The sequence below is a fragment of the Silene latifolia genome, unplaced genomic scaffold (genome assembly GCF_048544455.1).
Source record: "Silene latifolia isolate original U9 population unplaced genomic scaffold, ASM4854445v1 scaffold_187, whole genome shotgun sequence".
NCBI classification, from domain to species: Eukaryota; Viridiplantae; Streptophyta; class Magnoliopsida; order Caryophyllales; family Caryophyllaceae; genus Silene; species Silene latifolia.
The window spans coordinates 341,440-361,795 of NW_027413154.1; the positions used below are offsets into that span (position 1 = coordinate 341,440).

General features: G+C 37.5%; 1 protein-coding gene across 3 annotated transcripts; it reads right to left on the reverse strand.

The window, feature by feature from the left end:
• Nucleotides 1-13,602: 13,602 nt before the first annotated feature.
• Nucleotides 13,603-17,762, reverse strand: LOC141638139 (pterin-4-alpha-carbinolamine dehydratase 2, mitochondrial-like). 3 transcript variants are annotated; one of them, XM_074447555.1, is made up of 6 exons: nucleotides 17,674-17,762; nucleotides 17,545-17,588; nucleotides 15,261-15,346; nucleotides 14,674-14,797; nucleotides 14,495-14,563; nucleotides 13,603-13,947 (listed from the first exon to the last, which is right to left on the reverse strand). In XM_074447555.1, the coding sequence occupies exons 2-6, from the start codon at nucleotides 17,549-17,551 to the stop codon at nucleotides 13,859-13,861; spliced, it is 375 nt and encodes a 124-aa protein (XP_074303656.1). In that variant the 5' UTR covers nucleotides 17,552-17,588; nucleotides 17,674-17,762; the 3' UTR covers nucleotides 13,603-13,858. The 3 variants fall into 3 exon arrangements, with proteins under 3 accessions (XP_074303656.1, XP_074303657.1, XP_074303655.1); XM_074447556.1 differs by lacking the exons at nucleotides 17,545-17,588; nucleotides 17,674-17,762 and adding an exon at nucleotides 17,268-17,287; XM_074447554.1 differs by lacking the exons at nucleotides 17,545-17,588; nucleotides 17,674-17,762 and adding an exon at nucleotides 15,877-15,993.
• Nucleotides 17,763-20,356: the final 2,594 nt, after the last annotated feature.

Sequence of the window (20,356 nt, forward strand, 5' to 3'; positions counted from 1 at the left end):
CTGAGTACCAGCCTCGTTTTGCATGACCGACCAATTTGACCAACTCCACATCAATCAACTTTAATCAATCTTATTTGTTTTCCTCTTAGAGGGCACTTTCGTCGTACATTCGAGTCGAGCATCACTAAACGTTAACTTAGTCAATCTCGTTTCGTCAAACATGTAAGTCTGAGGGTGTAAATCCCTATTTTATTATTGTTCTTTATTATTGTAATCATCATTGTAAGATTTATGTCGAAAACACACTTAAAACCAATTTATAAAACCTTAATTTAAACCTTTTTTTACGGATTATCAGGAGACAAACGTCGAGAAAGGACGCAGCAACTGCTGCGCCTCTTCGAAGGGACGCAACACCTGTTGTGCCTCTTCTTGAGGCTGCTGCAGTTCCTGCTTCCTTTCTTCTTCCTTCGTCTTTTGTTCGTCTTATTGTTTTTGCTTTGTTATCAATTGTTCACGTTTCTTTTAACATAATAATCTGAATATGATAGTTTTAACATGTAAATTATTAATATTTAATAAATCTTTCAAAATCCCGACTTAAATCCCATATAATTCATATTTGCGGGTTTTCGTCATTAAATCAATTCGGATTTTTAGAGGTTCGATTCATTAATATTGAGTCTCTGGAATTCATCATTGATATATTTTCATCTTTTGTTTATCGTCACTACCATTAGTTCATCATTACTAACCTGTTTAATAATTAATTCGATTAGTTTGTTTAATTTGTATTATTGATCTCATAATTAATCTTGTAAATAATTCATTCTAATTAGTTTTGTTCATATTTTACGGTTTTTACGACTCAATCGCATGTAAATAATATGATAAATAACTTCCATCCGAGTCAAATATCATTAATCAAGCATAAAATTTACCAACGAACATTAACGATTTGCAATTCCGGCTTCACAGCCAGAACTAAACTCAGGAACAGACGCAACGTTTGCTGCGCCTCTTCCAAGGGACGCAGCTCTGCTGCGCCTCTTCCGGGTTGAGTTATGTCTTTAAACTCCCGTTTCTGCTTTGACCTAGTTTATTAATTACGTATTTAATTAACTATTACTCATATTAACACCCTTAATTTGTTCGTTTATTTATTTATTCTTTCTTTTTTAAAATTATCCGTTTTGAATGTATTTTTGACATAAATTAATTAACCCATTGTAATTATTGTAATTTTATTTATTGTATTTTTATTGTATTTCTTTTATCGTGTTGCTTGTATGCTCTCACATGTAATCGATCTTAAATTCCACTTTGACATTAATGCATGTTAAATTACATGTTAACCGACTTAGTTAATTCTCACATGTTAGGATTAAAACAATGGATGTTGCATTGCATGCATATAAACTTCAACATATCGAGTATAGACGATTTTCCCTAATCATTAGTAGAGGCCGCTATCGAGGCAGGCGGGATTAGGTGTTCGATCAAAAGAGCTTCCTAATACGTACCCTCACCCTTTACTCCAGATCTCTGTGAACATCCGTGTTCATTGGCATCCACGAGAGTCATTCTAAACATAGAATGCTAAGGGTAACGAGTTCTTGGTGTTCATGTCACTACTTTGTGTCTTGACATGGCACGAGGTATTCGAACGGTTTCCAATTTTCCACAATAAATTGGTGGCGACTCCACAAATGCACAAAAGCTTGCTCGCTTTTCGCCCCCGTGGGCCCATGTCCACAGGCCCTCATGTAGCGAATGAGGACCGTAAAGCCAGCAGTGACCCAGTCCCAACGGCCAAGGTCACCCAGGTCAGAAAGGAAGGGACGAAGCTTCGTCGACAGCCTCTCTCCCTTGTCTCCGAGGTAAATCAAAGACAAGAACCACCAGAGCCACAAACGAGCTCTCTACTCTGCAGTGCAAGGAGGAGGAGCCGTCTCCCTCCCATCGATCACCACCATCGTCGGGGTCTTCCTCGCAAAGTAATCCCGGACGTAGGAATTAGGCACCAACCCGGGAACCGCAGCAGCCTTCGGCATCAGGTTCCAGCCGATCAAGCTCCTAGCCTCTGCCGAGTCCACCCTCATGGCCGTCTCCGACCACTCCAGAAACCTCAGTCCCGTACGGCAAGCCAGAAATCATGCCGTAGTCCTCCAACATAACCCCAACCTCACCAAAAGGCATGTGAAAGGTAGAGGTCGTGTCCCAAAACCGATCAAGGAAAGCTCGAACCAGGCTAATGTTAGCCCGGATCTTCCTTCCCTTGATGTCTCTCCAAGCTCGTACCAAGGCACCAAATGCTCCCCCCTCGATGATGGTCCGCTCCTCTACCGACAGCCTCCCGTAAAACTCCATCATCGTCGTGTAACCCGTGAAAGATCTGATGTTCCCGGCCTCCTATTTTTATTCGAAGCAAGAGCTATCTTTAGCTCGAATGAAAAAGAAAAGGAATAGCAAATAAAAATGAAAGCAGATAAATGAGAGAGTGATGAGTTAAAATTACCAAGCTCTTCACCGTCCTGTAGGACAGATGACCCTCCGCAGCCCAGATGAGGTGCTTGCTGTCCAAACTCACGGCCCACTCTGGTGCTCCCCTCAGCTGGCGACCACCTCGTCCCACGTTGGCCCACCTCGGGACCTCCTCCTCCTCAACAGCCTCCTCCTCGATGACCTCGTCCTCAGCAGCTGCCTCTGCAGCAGTAAAAGCCTGCTCTAACGCCTCCTCAAGCGTACGAGAAGGGTCAAGAACGGTGTCCACGTCCATGGGAGCTCTCCCTGACGTAGAAGCCTCGTCACCTGCAAAATTAAAGTGAATTTGGGCCGCGTCAAATGACGACATGCCTTAGTTAAGGGATTTCCGAGTTTTCAAAAGCTCCGAAATCGCTTTTTTCTCGCCATCTTTAGCCATTTTCTCCGAAACCCGTCCGCTCATATGGTAATATGGGTCAAGTCAAGCCTAAATTGAAGCCTGGTCATGGGTTCGAGTCGGAACTTCGACAGCATTTCGTTATTACGGTGATTATGCCCTAAAAAATTGTCCTGAAAAAGCCGTCACAAATCAAAATTCCGAAATGGTAGGAAGTTTACCCATCATACAAGGATTCCGAATATCAAGTTTCATCACAAATGGGCAATCCTAAGGCTATTTTCGAAGCAATTTACGGTTCAGCTGTGAGACCGTCTCAAATTCGCTAAAATGCTCAAAACTCGATGAAAATTCGAAACAAATACAGGGTTATGATCCTTAGACTACCAATTATTCATTTGCAAAGCCAATTTTACAGGGCAAAATCATTTGGGGGAAAACCCCAAATTTTCGACATTTTTAGGGTTGGAAACCCTAATTTGTTGGTCCAATTCGATCAAATATGGAAGATTAATGCAAAAATAATACACATACCTCGATTAGTCATGGAAAATGCAAGCTTTTGATCAAATTTTGGCGAGAAATGGTTGAAATTTGAGAGAGTATTTAATGAATTTGTGTTTCGAAATTATGAAGAAAACCCGTGTTTTATCGAGTTTTTACTCAGAAAAGCCACACTCAGGAAAAGACGCAGCAGGTGCTGCGCCTCTTCCAAGAAACGCAGCTCTTGCTGCGCCTCTTTCTCAGTTTCTCTCCAAATCAATTTTCGAAAATTCGTTATAAGTTCGTTATTTGTGGGCCCATCTTTGGTACGCCTCTTCCTCAATGTCATATATCGTATATCTAGTCCGTTTGATGTTTATTCTTCGTCCGGACCCGCATTTCTTAGCCAACTGCAAACTGTCGCGGTATTGTATCAAGACCTCGCTTGTCACAACGAGTGAGTACCCTCTGACAGGTGTTTCGACACATCTCAATTGCGTTCCCCCAGCGAGAGTTCTGGACAATTGTCCCTCTCAAGACGTGGAGATCAGCCTCGATTATGTTCCCCCAGCGAGAGTTTCGGACAGCCAATCGTCCCTCTCAACACGTGGAGATTAACATCAACCTCGAGCTTTGCCGAAGTTTGTTTGAAAACCAACCCGAGCAGATTTCCCCAGCAGTTCCTGCCTACGTCCTGCTGCCCTTCGAAATCACGTTTTGCCTTCCCTTGGAGTCTCAAGGAATCCCAGGTATGGTCTTTTCTTATGGCTGGCGAGCCTCCTTACGTAGTCTAATGGACTTTAAACGACCCTCCCCGATAGTCGTCAGACTCTAAAATGTTCCCGACGAGAGGTCCTTGGCTCAGACCCCTTGAGCCACCTCGCGTCGCCATAGTCGCCAGGTTGTAATCTTCGATTGACCTGATGGCTATACTTTGTCTTTCGCCTTGTTCAAGCCTCAGTCAAAGTGGGGGCTCTGTAGATACCTCATTTCTGCACCTCCCGCAAGCCACCTGGTGATGATTGGGCCGCATGTTTGTTACACGAAACGATTTATGACAGTTCGTAAGTTTATCGTCAAATGATAGCTCAAACACTTGTATCTACCTCATAGTCATCATCTATGGGCCGATACGGTCGTTTTGACAGTAATTAGAGTACATTTGGAGTCCGGGTCAAAAACCGTCTTCATTTTCTAATAACAGTTTAAGATGCCGAGTCAGAATATTCTGGAATATTCCGGATGTTTCTATTCCATATTTTCAATCTTTTAATCTCTTTGGTAAATAATATCCCGAAATTATTTTATAAATATTAAGGAAATTGAGATCAAACCGCAATTCCATAATAGAAACGCGGAAATCTTTCTTCCGCAGGAGGAAACCACTGAGGAAAGGACGCAGCAGGTGCTGCGCCTCTTCCAAGAGACGCAGCTCTTGCTGCGCCTCTTCCCCAAGTCCTTTCTGCGTATTTTTCCTATCTTTTCGAGATTCACTTCCAAAGTTTATCCGAAAACCCTAATTTCCTCCGTGTGATTAGTATAAATAGAGACCTTCGGTCTCACATATTTCCCACGCGAGTGTCCGCCCTTCTCTTCTCCCTTTGCATTCTAGACCACGCTCTTGCTTTTTGGCGCCTACGTGCTTGAACTTTCGACTACGTAAGCTCGGATCTTTCTGAGTACCAGCCTCGTTTTGCATGACCGACAAATTTGACCAACTCCACATCAATCAACTTAATCAATCTTGTTCGTTTTCCTCTTAGAGGGCACTTTCGTCGTATATTCGAGTCGAGCAATCGCTAAACGTTAACTTAGTCAATCTCGTTTCGTCAAACATGTAAGTCTGACGGTGTAAATCCCTATTTTTATTATTGTTCTTTATTTTTGTAATCATTATTGTAAGATTTTCGTCGAAAACACATTCAAAACCGATTTATAAAACCTTATTTCAAACCCTTTCTATGGATTAACAGGGGACAAACGTCGAGAAAGGACGCAGCAACTGCTGCGCCTCTTCGAAGGGACGCAGCACCTGCTGCGCCTCTTCCTGAGGCTGCCGCAGTTCCTGCTTCCTTTCTTCTTCCTTCGTCTTTTGTTCGTCTGATTGTTTTTATTTCGTCTTCAATTGTTCATTGTTCGTTAACACAATAATTTTAGTGTAACAATTTTAGCATGTAATCATTAATATTAATTCATCATTAAATTCCCGACTTAAATCCCTTATAATTCATATTTGCGGGTTTTCGTCATTTAAAATCAATTCGGGTTTTAGAGGTTCGACTCGTCATTGTTGAGTCTCTGGAATTCATCATTGGTATATTTGCATCTGTAATTTATCATTGCTATCATTAATTCGTCATTAATAATCTGATTAACTTAATTATTTTGTTTTAATTTATTAATAATCTTATTATTGATCTATTAATCTTGTAATTAATTCATTCTAATTAGTTTCATCCATGTTTTATTGTTTTTAAGACCCAATCATATGTAAATAATACATTAAATCACCTCTATCCGAGTCAAATATCATTAATCAAGCATTTAAATCACCCACGAACATTTACGATTTGCAATTACGGCTTCACAACCAGAACTGAACTCAGGAACAGACGTAACGTCTGCTGCGCCTCTTCCAAAGGACGCAGCTCTGTTGCGCCTGTTCCGGATTGAGCTTTGTCTCTAAACTCCCGTTTCTGCCTTGACCTAGTTTATAGTTTACGTATTAATTGACTATTATTCGTTTTATCACTAATAACCTGTTCGTTAATTCGTTTATTCTTTCTTTTCTCAAATTATCCGTTTTAAACGTATTTTCGACGTAAATCAATTAACCCATTGTAATTATTGTAGTTTTCTTTATTGTATTTCTTTATTGTATTCTTTATTATTGTTTGTTTGCTCTCACATGCAAGTAACCTAAATTCCTACTTCCACCCAATTGTATGATAAAATTACGTGTTCACCGACTTAGTTAATTCTCACATGTTAGGATTAATCTATTGGATGTTGCATTGCATGCATATAACCTACAACATATCGAGTATAGATAACTTCCCTAATCATTAGTAGAGGCCGCTATCGAGGCGGGCGGGATTAGGTGTTCGATCAAAAGAGCTTCCTAATACGTACCCTCACCCCTTACTCCAGATCTCTGTGAACATCCGTGTTCATTGGCATCCACGAGAGTCATTCTAGACATAGAATGCTAAGGGTAACAAGTTATTGGTGTTCATGTCACTACTTTGTGTCTTGACATGACGCGAGGTATTCGAACGGTTTCCAATTTTCCACAATAAATTGGTGGCGACTCCAAAAATGCAAAAGCTTGCTCGCTTTCTCCCGTGGGCACGCGCGTCCACAAAGTCGTATGCCCTCATAACTTATTCTCCCATTCGCATAACCATCACCCCCTGCCAAATATAACCATACAGCTAATACTCAACTACTAGCAACCGCCTCCTAAGACCACGTCTTATACTTCCTCACAACCGTACATATCAATCCGGCCTCTACAAAATCAACCTATTTATAATTGGTATCTTTGTAATCTACCATCACCCTTAACCACTAGTGACAACACCACAATGCCACCATTGCTCGTATAACAAATCTCTTACACTCACCTCTAAATATAACAGTTCATTTCCTATCTTCGGTTAACATTCTAAATAACGACATCAAATCCACCAAAATTTACCTCAACATTCTTCCCAATACTATTCTTAATTGTATCGTCATCTAACTCTCCACCAAAATCTCATATCGTGCAGATACTCTACTAACTTCTTACTCCCTTAATTCCTCAAAACTCATAACTAATCATGTTGTCCCGAGCCTCCAATATAACCATACTCACCTCCTCATGATAGTATCATACATCTCGACGATTCTTTATTTCTATATCACATAACTCCGGTGAACATTCTCCTAGTTTACTCCCCCTCATTCTTTTCTTTTTTACGCTCGACAAAATCAATTAGAAATTCAAATCCTTATTACTTCTACCTAACTCTTTAGTGCTACAGTTACCTTCTCGTTGTTTCAAAACTCAAATCTCATTATTTCATACCAGTATCATCTCACTCTTTCTTACCGTGGATCTTCTCCCATCATGCTACTGACTCACACTTGCCACTAATCCAACCATAAAATCAACGTTTACTATTCAATTAATTGCATCTCCCTTTTACATCTCTATAAATCAAAATTCATTTCATACCATTAATTGCCCAAAGAAATCACACATTAGTTTCACCTCTTGATAATACAAATTCCCAAACTCACTCACTATATGCAAATCCACGTCGTGACATGTCTCCATTAAGTTCACTATATACCACTCTTCTCCATCCCTCTACAACGATCTTTTATTACATATATTCTTAACCAACACAATCTAACCATCTCCCTCCATAATTCCTTACACATCTCAAGTTGCTACTATCCACATCCTTCCTTTCAATCTTTTCATTCTCACGTTCCTTAGACTGACATCATCCCATGCCCACATTCATTTACTTTTTCATTACTCAACACACAATCATATCATTTATCTCATCTCACAAAACATGCTTTATTCCTCAATTAAGCCTTACCGATCAACCTTTTTTCCACTATCTTTCACAACCACATATAACTCATGTCCTCATCACCGAACTCTTACTCACCACATGAGCCACTCCTCACATCATAAGATTGGGTAACTTACGCATCAGGACCAACACATACGTAAAATAATGCATAAAGAAGCAAAAGAACACCTTTTAATTAACATAATATGCGACGAAGTCAAAAGATAAGCATATGACCCAAAATAGGGGTCACTAGATCGAGTACAGGTCACTCGATCGAGTAAGTTACTTAATCGATCGAGTAGGTTAAGGTCAGAGGCACGTACAACAAATTACCAGAGCTATTCGATCGAGTAAGGGTTACTCGATCGAGTAACAAGAGGTGCACTCGATCGAGTGAGGGCCACTCGATCGAGTACCCTACGCATTTCTCAACACTGTCCAATTTTCGTAAAACGGTCATATCTCACTCGTTCTTGGTAATTTTGGGCATGTGACCTATAGTTAGAATCATAAAAGAATAAGATATCACCTCCAATTAGAATCATATCAAAATCATATATGCATCTCAAGTTATAACAATTTAAAGGCAACCTCTCTATAATCGAACAATATAACTATTTGATTTTCTCTTTCAAACAACTTAAACGTCAACAAAGTGAACAAAAGCGACTCGATACTTGTAAAACCACTATACCTAACCACATGTTACTACCTACCAAAAGCCAAACAATAACATCTATCATGCTCATATAACATTCAACTTATCAATCATGTACTACCAGCATGGTTAACTTTATAACTTTTTGTAAAACGAAACATACTCATACATTACAAATCCTATTTCCATGTTACTAATACAACAATATTACAAATCCACTTCGTCACCTAAACATATTCTTAATCACGAAATTCATATTCTCATGCAATTGCCACTTTATCTTTTCCAATCAGTTCATCCATTTCAACCACATTCTTCATCTAACAAGTGCATATGATACAACAGTAGACAAGTATATGAACTTATTATATAACTTTACAAATACAAAATTATGTATAATCATATCACATCAACTAATCACATGTTACTAGTATAGCCATATTATAAATCATCCATCCTGCAACATCATTATTCATCACATATTATCATATCTGAACTACTTGTCATTTCCACCACATCAATCATCCTTCTTATATACTTTTCCAACAATTCCAAACAACATATCATCCATCATATACATATAAACATTAGTAAACACATAGCGATCCCATGACACCCCATAGTGACCGCTTTAAAGTTGTAGGGCGAGTTCGCGACTTTAGGACGTCTCCCAAATCTTTGCATTAGCTCCTAACAACTCCTACCCGGGTTCATTTTATTTTGAGTCTCTGGATTCATTGGGTTCATTAGTTATAAGTTCCAAAATCGTCGCTCTGATACCACTTTGTCACACCCCCATACTCCAAGTACCTTATCAGGACCACTTAAAGCATGAGAATGTTACCATCTCGGTTACCCGAGGCAATGTATATCAAATAGACCATAAAAGAACGTACTTTAATAAATAAGTTTAAGTGATTATATAACAAAACCAACTGTAAAGTAAAGTATAACTATTCTACAACCAAACTACAACTGAAGTAACAAAAGTATAAAAACAACACATCGAAAGACTACTATCAGACTCGTGGCAACTCCATCCCGAGCTAATCCCGCGCGCATCCATAGTATACCTGCTAGACAACTGCTCACCACCCCCGAATGGATCACCACAGTTTTTAAAACATTTAAATGGGGTCAGTACTGATTACACAAAACAAACAGCTGCAATAAAACAATATTACAAACCAAACAATCCCCAACCTCCGTCACATCACCATACACCTGACTACACACTAAAGTGTGTACTTGCCAGAATACCCATCGCAACAAGTATTCCATACCGCCAGTGGGGGACCGCAGCCGTTCCCACCTAAGCCCTGCTCATCTCATCCGAGAGATAAACCCGTGTTCCTTAATGTGCGCATCCCTTCTGTGGCGGGTTTCACAGAAGGCGAATCAAGGGCGTGAAGCCACTCCCGCAATTTGACTCCACTCAGCCAGGGATGCACCTCGAAGATCACAGACAGTTATACAACAATCACCTTACACAATCAACAATTTCCAAAAACCAATTCCAATACGATAATTAATCAACAACAATAACAATCACCAACAACACTATGTAACCAATACTGAGTAGGGAAACTCTAACTGGAATAGCAATCACAGACCGTCACAGCAACTAATCAATACCGTTCCTCTACGAATCCTCCTCATATAACACATATTCACATAATCACCACCTAATCATCATAATACACCCAAAAGCCCCCCAAACTACCAAATTAGGGTTTTAAACAAACTTAACGAAACATTATAAAAATTATACAAGAAGCTTATCCTTGACACGACGATCTCAACGGCGTAAAGAACAAGACAATCCGACGACGCTATCCCTTGGGATTTGCTAATAACGCGATGGAAGAGAACTACGTAACTTCTTTTCCTTTTGAAAGGTTTTAGAAAAGTGTAAAAGTGATTAAAAAAGAATGATGAAAACCTTTTATACTAGTCACGTGTTATTAACAAAACTCGGCTAAAATAACCCTTAAGATTCACTTACTCGATCGAGTAAGTGACTTACTCGATTGAGTGCCCCTTACTCGATCGAGTGTCACACGTACTCGATCGAGTACCCAATAGGCAGTCTACTGTTTTGCGTAAAAACACACTTACTCGACAGAGTAAGTCCCACTCGATAGAGTACCCATAGACATGGAAAACCGTAGTATTACAAAGCTGGCCAAAATTCAGGGGGAACTAACCCTCCCTCATCTCAAGATGGAGCTGACTCATCCAGGGGGAATGAGGACAGCAGTGAACCACTCACTACTCAAACTGAAACTGGTCCTCAAACATGCTCATAAAATATTTCCAATACAACAGTCACATCAACTATTACATCAAAACCAAATGAAACAAACAAAGACTCCAACACCCTCACTCCAAAGAAATGGAAACATAAAAGTTCTCACCCTCTATCAAACCTAATCAGTGGCCTAACCTCTGGAATTAAAAACAGATCATCGCTCTAAAACTTTTGTACTTTTGATGCATTCATATCACAAATTGAACCCAATAATATCACAATGGCACTAACCGATGAATATTGGGTGACGGCTATGCAAGAAGAATTGGAGCAATTCGAAAGGAACAAGGTATGACATCTTGTCCCTAGGCCCTCTCAACTTACTGTAATTGGTATGAGATGAGTCTTTCGCAATAAGCTCGATGATGTTGGAGAAATAGTAAGGAATAAAGCTAGCCTAGTGGTATAAGGGTTTAATCAACAAGAAGGAATTGTAGCATAAACGGCATATAAACACCAAAAGGCCAAAGTATCGACATTCTAGCATAAACGACATATAAACAACATATTATAGCACAAAACCGTCTCAAAAACAATTAAGGGAAGGCATAAAAATGTATATAAATATGACTCATCAGGAAGTTGTGAAGCTTGGTATTAGGAGGAGGCTCGTTAATGGCCTTAGTACTAAAGTATGGTCTGACCCGTGGATCCCGGACACTCAGACTAAACGGGTCCTATCAACGAGGGGAAATGTGGATGAGGAGACGTTGGTGGCGGAGCTTTGGAGTGCCGACGGGTCTGAATAGAACTCTTCTGAGGTACGTATTTTGTTCCTACCTTTTGAACATGAGCATATTTTTAATATCCGCATTAGTGCGTCCATGTTCGAAGATGATTGGTGTTGGGACGGAAAAAGGAATGCGATTTATTCACTGAAATCGGCTTATAAGTTCTTAACGAATGGCCAAGAAGACGAGACAAGCCAATCAAGCATGGAAAAGGAAAGTTGGCTGTGGAAACGAATTTGGCAGGCTCGTGTAGCTACTGCGGGTTAAAATATTCTTTTGCCAATTGTGCAATGAGGCTCTGACAACGCGGATGAATGTGGCAAAGCGTGTGAAGGATGTGGGCCCGGTGTGTCCTATGTGTAATTACGGGGTGAAGACTTGAACTTGTTCGAGGTTGTGGGTGCGTAGATGGGATTTGGGAGGGGCTTGGGTTAGAGGTGAATGAGACACATGGGTTTGAGTGGGTGAGGGAGTAAGTGAAAGCGGTGTGGAGGGAGATGGAGGAAGGGATACAAGAGCATTTTATGGTTGGTTTTTTGGCGATTTGGGAGGCGAGGAATAAAGTTATTTTCGAGGAGAAACGGGTCTGTGAGGTTGAGGTTATGAGACGGGTTCGTGACATTTTGAGGGAAATGAAGCAGGGGAGGAGGAAGAACGGGGAAGAAATGAGGGTCTTAGGTGGCTAATGGGTGGAGGAGTCCCAAGGGGAGTGTGTTTAAAAGTCAATGTTGATGCGGGGGTGAAGGCGGGGTGGGGAGTGGGGTTGGGTGCGGTATGCCTTGACAAGGAGGGAGTGGTGATGTGGGAGATGGCTATAAGGAAGCAGGAGGAAATGGAACCACGTATGGCGGAAGTAGTGACTGCTTGTGAAGGTTTGCGGATGGTGAGGGCGATGGAATGCAAGGACATAATTTTGGAAAGCGAATGCTCGGAATTTAGTGGATGCGCGGGTATAAAAAACAAGGGCGTAATGATTTCTTTCTTTTGCTTGATGAAATTGTGTCTTTATGTAGTTTCTTTCATTGTCTGAGTTGGTCTTTTGTGAATCGGAGATCAAATAGAGTAGCATATCAGCTTGCTCATTTCGATGGATTGTGTTTTGGTAAGCGAGTTTGGAGGGACACTCTGAATTTGCATCTTGCTAATATTGTTCTCTCTGATTTGAATGAAATGAATTGACCCATTTTGGGGTTTTCTTAAAAAAAAAAAAAAAAGCATTCTCATTTCATAATTTTCGAGTAACGTAAGTTAAAATCGATTTGCTCTGTTGTTCGTAATGCATACATGTTAAGTCTGAGTGGGTGTAGTTAATTAAATTTTATATATTTCATATTGTATATCACACACGTTTTCCTGATCATATAGTTATATTTACTCTTTACGAAATCATAAATATAAGACCCAAATTAGTTTTCAGGCACTAAGGGTTGACGCAAAATCACTTGTGTGTCTTTTAGTAGGTGCCAGATTGTTTGCGTTTATTTGAAGGGTTGCAGGGGTGTTCTCGTTTTTTCTTTATTTTCCTTGAAATTTAGATTACTAATTAGCGTTTGTTCGATGGTTTTCCTAAATGTGAAAGCTATTTTATTTATCTCTTTCTTATTTTTCAATTAATTCAAATTCATTTTTATTCTTTTATTAATTGGTTATAGATCTCTAACACTCCAATATTAAATGTTTTAACTTCAATATTTTCAATTCATTTTCTAAAATAATTTCAAAATTTTAATCTTTAAGTTTTGATATAATGACAACAATCCAAATCCTCTGTCCCATTATCGTGTCCTAACTTGCGTTTCATTATACTCCATAACAATTTTCACTTAATGTGATTCATCCAATATTCGTAATGATGAGGAGTTGTATGTCAGTAGAATAGATAGTTGAACACAAGATAACCCGCCAAAATAAACTGAAAATCTGCACTCCAAATGATGTCTTGTGATGGATTCTATCTTGAGCAACCGCGCATTATGATCCAACGGATGAAAGATCCGAAGAAAGAAGAAGAAAGTATGATTAGAAGAAACAGGTACAATGGTTCTCTTCTAATTGACTAATTTCACTGTTCACTTCATTCAGCATATGTTGCATAATTTTCGGCCATAATACATTATGCAGAAGTCACTGACAGCGTAATGCTTACTCTCACTCGAGATTTATCATGAAAACTACAGTTTGACAAGCGTCTTACACTCGTGTACACTCTAGAAGTCAGTTTGGAGTAACATACAGGATTACATGCACTAGTAGTAGTAGACTAGTAGTAGAGAAAAGCTATTTAGCAGGCGTAATCCTGAGAAGGTGCGCAAGGTCCAGATTATCAATTTTCGCAGCTAGTATGAAGTCATTTTCTGTGACTCCACCTGCACACGGTAAAGATCAGGTTACAGTTGGAAATGGAAAGACAAACGCCGCAAATCAAATTCATGACAGTTCGGCATCATTATGTTAGATTTTGATATTAATATTTCTATGTCAAACTAGGTTAGTTGGACTAGAATCCAGTGTGCTTTACTCGTACACAGACCTGACCAAATAAGCCCGAACCCAAACCTGGAAAAATGATGCACACATTATGCAGAAGTGCATAATAAATGCATCCATTATAAATGATTGATGCTTGGCCGGATGCTAGCCATGCTCATGATGACTACGATTTTAGTTCTTTTGAAGTTTTTTTTTTTTTTTACTTCTTTCTCAAAAACAAAAACGAACCCGTTCATTAATAAGTTTCCTTTACAGTAGGAGCATTTCTGATTGAAGACAAGTGATGATCATTAGCTTTCTAAAATCGATAAATTTAAAAGCTAATCCAAAGAATGCAAATGATCTTGATTCTTAACCACGAGAGTAAAAAAATTCGAGTGAAGCACGAGGCGTAATCAAAAACAAATAAATTCCAGTACTTACCAACAGAATGTGTCCATATTTCAATTGTCACATTGTTCCAACCCACAAGGTGGAGATCCGGATGGTGGCCTGTCATACATTTAAACAGAAAAATAATTAAGAAAAAACGAGCTGCACTGCTATACTGTTGCCAACCAATTTGAAATCTTTGTCACAAGGAAACTAAAGAAAAACTATACCTTCTGCTTCTGCAACATCAGCTATGGCCTGGAAGAACTCCAGCCCTTTTGTGAAAGTCTTCACTTTCCACGAGCGACTCAGCTTCAATTTCTCTCCTTCGTTGATCAGTTTCCAATCAGGAACCTGCATAACAGCAAACAAGTAATACATACTAACTTCAGCCGAGAGAATGGTGTATACTGTATACAGATAAAAGTAGATTTTTAGATTGAATTAAATAACTTCAGAAGCATGATACTGAAATGCGGTATCTGTCGGATTACATACACCATTTGCAACATATCATGTAGCGGGCAATTCAGTCTTAATTTCAAAAGCGTTACCAAATGTGGGAGACATTGTCTAGGAAACATCTGTAAAGAACTTTGAAAATTAGTTTATGTGACTAACAAATCTGCATTTTTCTTCACTGGGGCATTTCTGAAATAATGTTACAGGCTGACAGCGGCCTAGAATTCTGTTACATAAAGAGAATCCATGTTTCATAACATAGGTCAGGTATGAGTAGATTGAGTAGCACCATCACTCACCCGCCTTATTGTACTTCTGAAGATAAATCAAACAAAAGGGAGAGTAAAACACAAACCTTTGTGATCAACTCATTCGCTATTTCTTCAGACATAGGACGTAAATCCTTGGAGTTACAAGGAACACATTTCTTCGACGCCAATTCTGCAGAAGCAGGAACAGAGTTTTTTAATTGCTAACAGAAGGCAAAATGGGTTAAATATAATGCATTTTTAACTTGAAGGGCAACGTGTATCAAAAAAGAAAAACAAAGTAAAGCTACACGTAAGCAAATTTGTTAGAGATGATGTATACAATAGTATTCAGTATCGAGCATGAATTCAGCATTTCACATACATCCTCTAAAGAACTCCTGAAGAAGAGGAAGAGACCCTCCACAAAGACCACTTGACACTTGAAACAATATCGCCGACTATTATTTTGCATTCTTATTCCTCAATAATAAATATTTAAAGCAGATACATATTTCAAACAAACATAGTATTTATTTGAAAGACTGAAACTGTTGATTCAAAGACTCGCGGGCCAAAAAATGACATAATGTAGGCCACTCAACTATGAAACATCGTGTGAATTAGCACGATTATCTCCTAATTATCAGTCCTTATAAATGATTCATCGGTCAGCCGGAGAACCAACTCAAGGTTGCGGCAAACAATAAAAACTAGACGCACCTGTAGCAGTGCCGAAGTTTCTATGTTCACAATGAATCTTCCTAGATTTTGACAGTTGCATATGGTTCTGTAACAATCCATTAACTCGGGAACTTGAGCTGTCCTTAAATGAAAAATGTTCTCTCACTCCATATCTTCTCCAGAGTCAGGAAGATGATAAACATGATTTACTTGCTAAGACAGCAGAAACGAAATTGTCGATTATGTAAAATTTATAGTATTGAACTACTCTGAGGGTGCCTGATATTAATCAATTACCGATCAACAGCCAACATTATGTTGAAATATTTTCGGTCAGTTATTTAGTTGGAAACAATGAGTAAATGATCTTTACCAGCTACATCAACTTCTTTTATTAAAAAATAAGATAAGATTATGAACAGATGATTGGGTGAACTCCGTAATTTGTCAGAACATATTAGCAACAACAGCAGTAGGTATTTTTACAAAAGATCACACAGGAAGAAGCTTCAGCACTGTCAGAGCAAAGACTGTAAACTTTTCCAAGATGAGCGATGCTATGCTAGCTATCTAATAATATCAGCAGTCAAGGCCGATTTATCCAACTCTTACAGTCTGTTTGGTCTAAGGTTTACGAGCATACTTTGGTGGTAGAATTCCAATACTATGACTACCCACCTTAGATGTTTTAAATATAACTACACATAAATCTCAACACCATTCCTACACGTTATCAAGTTATACAATCAAGCGGTTAGGTTCTTTTCAGCATCACCACTATCCACTAAATCCAAAGATGGAAGACGGGCCGCAAACGAGAACAATCAAGAAACTGTTAGTCGTTGACCCCCTTAGTAGGAACAAGGCAACCATCTAATATTTCAAGGTAAAGTAAGGGAGTAGGGTTCTACAGAAACAACAATGATATCCAAACAACATTACCCTGCCTTACAGGTTTCCACTTTCCACTGTAAGACGAGTTAATGGGGCTGAGTGCCTGAGTGCACGTAACCAAACTCATGGGCTGATAACATCCGGAAGTTATGTCCAATGACCCAAGATGACAATTGTGTCGGGAATTGCACCAAATGGCCACTTATGTAAATTCCATCGAGAGTGGTGTAATCGGACTACAAAGACAAGTTTTTCCTTATTCCTAGAGACAAAACATTGTTTGTTCATAGAGAAATAGAGCTAATGAACACGACAACGAGTTATCAGTATTGACTGATATCGGAAATAATATCATTATCGAGCTCCATTATTACCGAGCTCCACAATGGCATTCATACGATCGTTTGTAAATTGTTTCGTAACTTTTACCAATTATAATCTACAAGTCCCCAGCATCCCCCCATAAATACAAATATACAATCTCGCCAAAGCGTGATACAGATGATCAACAGAAGTAGAAACCTATACTTACATACAAAATTACAATTTGCAAATTTTAAGACAACCTAGGAGATTAATAAATAAATTACTGATTTACGCATTACTCGTCCTAGTCAATTGTTATTTTTTTTTATTCTTTGCGAGAAGTACCTAGGTACACAAATGATTGAGATGGATTTGATTGAGATGGACGGAGTAATTTAATTCGACAACTAGAAACCCGAAAGTTAAAACATGGGTTCATAAGCAAATCATGAGAAAAATAACCCCAAATAATAATAATTAAAAAAAAAAAAAGAGAAATTATAATACCATCCATGCGCAGCACAGAGATGAAACAATAGAGAAAATTGAGCCTGCAAAAAAACCCATTTAAGAATTAAAATCAAACAATAAAAAAAACAATTCAAAAGAAAAGAAAGAAAGAAGAAAGATGAGTACTTGAGATTTGGAGAGATGAAGAAGACGAAGTGGTGGCAGTATGCGTGACATGCTTTGTTAATTTGAAACGGGCCTGTTCTGTGGGGAGTGGCAGTATACTCATCAGTAAATAGATCAATCGAGTCGGTTTTGGGTTGGGTTATTTTAAGTAGAATTATTTTCAAGTGTTTTTAACACGTCATTTTTATCGCGGATTAGTTCAGATATTTTCAAGTCGAATAAACAGGTCAATCGAGACGGTTTCACGTCGGGTTGTTTTAGGTTAGGTTGGATTATGTTCAAGCGGTTTTAATGGGTCATTTTGTATACGGAATAGTTTATTTTGGAGTCTGAGTCATTCGGATACATAATCATACAAGTATACAACTTTCGTTTCTAGTTAATCAATCCGGACCATTTTGGGATCACATCATATGGTTAATAACTTAACCACCAATCCCCACTAAACTAAAAGAATAAGAAAGCTCTAATATTTTCCCGCCTAAATAAATATTCCATATTTGGGCTTCATTATATTCTATTTACAATTGGGCCAAACTACTTAATTCCATATAATTCTATTTCATTCACACATTTATATACCTACAACTGGGCTAATACTAATTAATTACATACAACAACTAACCTACTACAAGATAAGAGCATTCATATATTCTTTTTACTTCTAAAACGAAAAAAATTGCCAATAATATATATTTTTCTCACACTTTAATTTAATATCTATTTCTACTCTATACAACGCGAGCATTTAAATTTTGGTTAATTTTTTAATGTTTTTTTATTTAATACTCCGTATATACATAAGTATATTTATTACAAGTTTACAACACATATACATACAAAATAGTTTCAGCAATTTTATATAGAGTAATAGTGTTGAACCTTCTTTTTTTCTATCTCTTAATACAAAACATTACTAATATTAAGTTTTATATACTAAAATTTCAAATGGAGTTAAAATAAGTTAAATATAATTAAATAATTGTTAAATTCTCTAATGTCTCTCACAAATGCCGTGCTTTAGCACGGGATCTCAACTAGTGCTAAATTACATAATCATACAAGTAATAGAAATAATGTTTTAATTGGTAATTGAGTAATAAAAATTGAATAAAAAAATTTAGTATAAAACAATAAACATTCCATAAATAAACTAACTACAAATAGTTAATAACTTAACCACTAATGCTAAATTACTAACATAACCCTAAATTAACTAATGTAGGCTAACTTGAGTTTGCCACGTGTCGCGTTGTGAGTGGTTGTGTATGAAAAAAACCATACACATTGTGTATGTGTAGCATCTTTGATATATTTGCTAATTCTAGTGTCGTATCTTTTCTGTATCTTCTGTATATTTCGCTTTCTATAATTATGTAACCCTAAAATCGTAGCCTTCTACTCTAGTATATAAGTTGTATTCATGAATCGTATATAATCAATGCAATTCCCAACTTAATAAAACGTCTTACTAATTCTCTACACCTTATCAGACTATTTGTACTAGCTTATGGCCTATGACGTAAGGGCAAGGTAGGCAAGTTAGGTAACTTTTGGAATTGTGGAGCAATTAAGTCCCTTAAGTTTCACCAAAAGTGAAATTCAACCCCATTTTTAAAATTTTCACAAGAATTTTAATTAAAAATATTTTATATTAGTATTAAACAATTTATTATTAAATAACTAAAATTACTAATTGCAACTTTACAAATTTCTACGTAATTTATTAATCATTGAATAACACTTTTACATACATATTTAGTAAATTGTTTATAATTTATATAATATTCATACATATATAATAAATTGTCTTTATACTATAAAATTCAAAATAAAAAAATTATCAATATTTAATATAAATATAAAAGTTCTAAAATTATAAAACAAAATATTTTATATTTGATAAATTGTATTAAAAGTGATTTTAATATAAGAATTTGGTGAATTATGAAAATGGGGTTGAATTTCACTTTTGGAGAAACTTAAGGGGCTTAATTGCTCCAAGTAAAACTTATGGGGCCTAATTTCACAATTGAACAAAATTAAGGGGCCTAATTACCACTTTCGCGCTTTTGGAAACCATATTTCAACACTATTCTATTTATACTTTCCTTAATTATTCTAGCACAATTCGGAAACCGATAATTTTGTTTATCACTCTCGTAAAATTAATAGAGAACTAAAGATTATGAACTAAATAGTTTAATTAAAAACATTTTAAAAAAAAAAACCGTATACATGCGTGTATGACAAATTTGCACAAATACTGCTATACAACCAGTTGTATAATAAACATTGTACAACCATATACATTAATCCGAGCTTGTGTGTAATTTTTCTGAGTTTTATAAGAGTTTATTTTTTTATGTTTTAGTGCGTGAGTTCAGAAACTTTACAGCATAGTTCATATTCTTTTAAACAAAACTCGAAAACTTTATTACACAGCTCGGATTCTATACCATACAACTGCATACAACTGGTTGTATAATCTACTAATTGGACAAATTTGTGTGTACTTCAATAATCAATATAAAACATTGCAGGTGATACAAAGAAATGAACATTCAAAGTTTTATATTGTTGAATGTTGATCATCAATATAAAATAGGGATCATATACGAGGATATATGTTACTCAACCGCAAATTTCTCAAGATCAGACCATATATACCAATACCACTTTG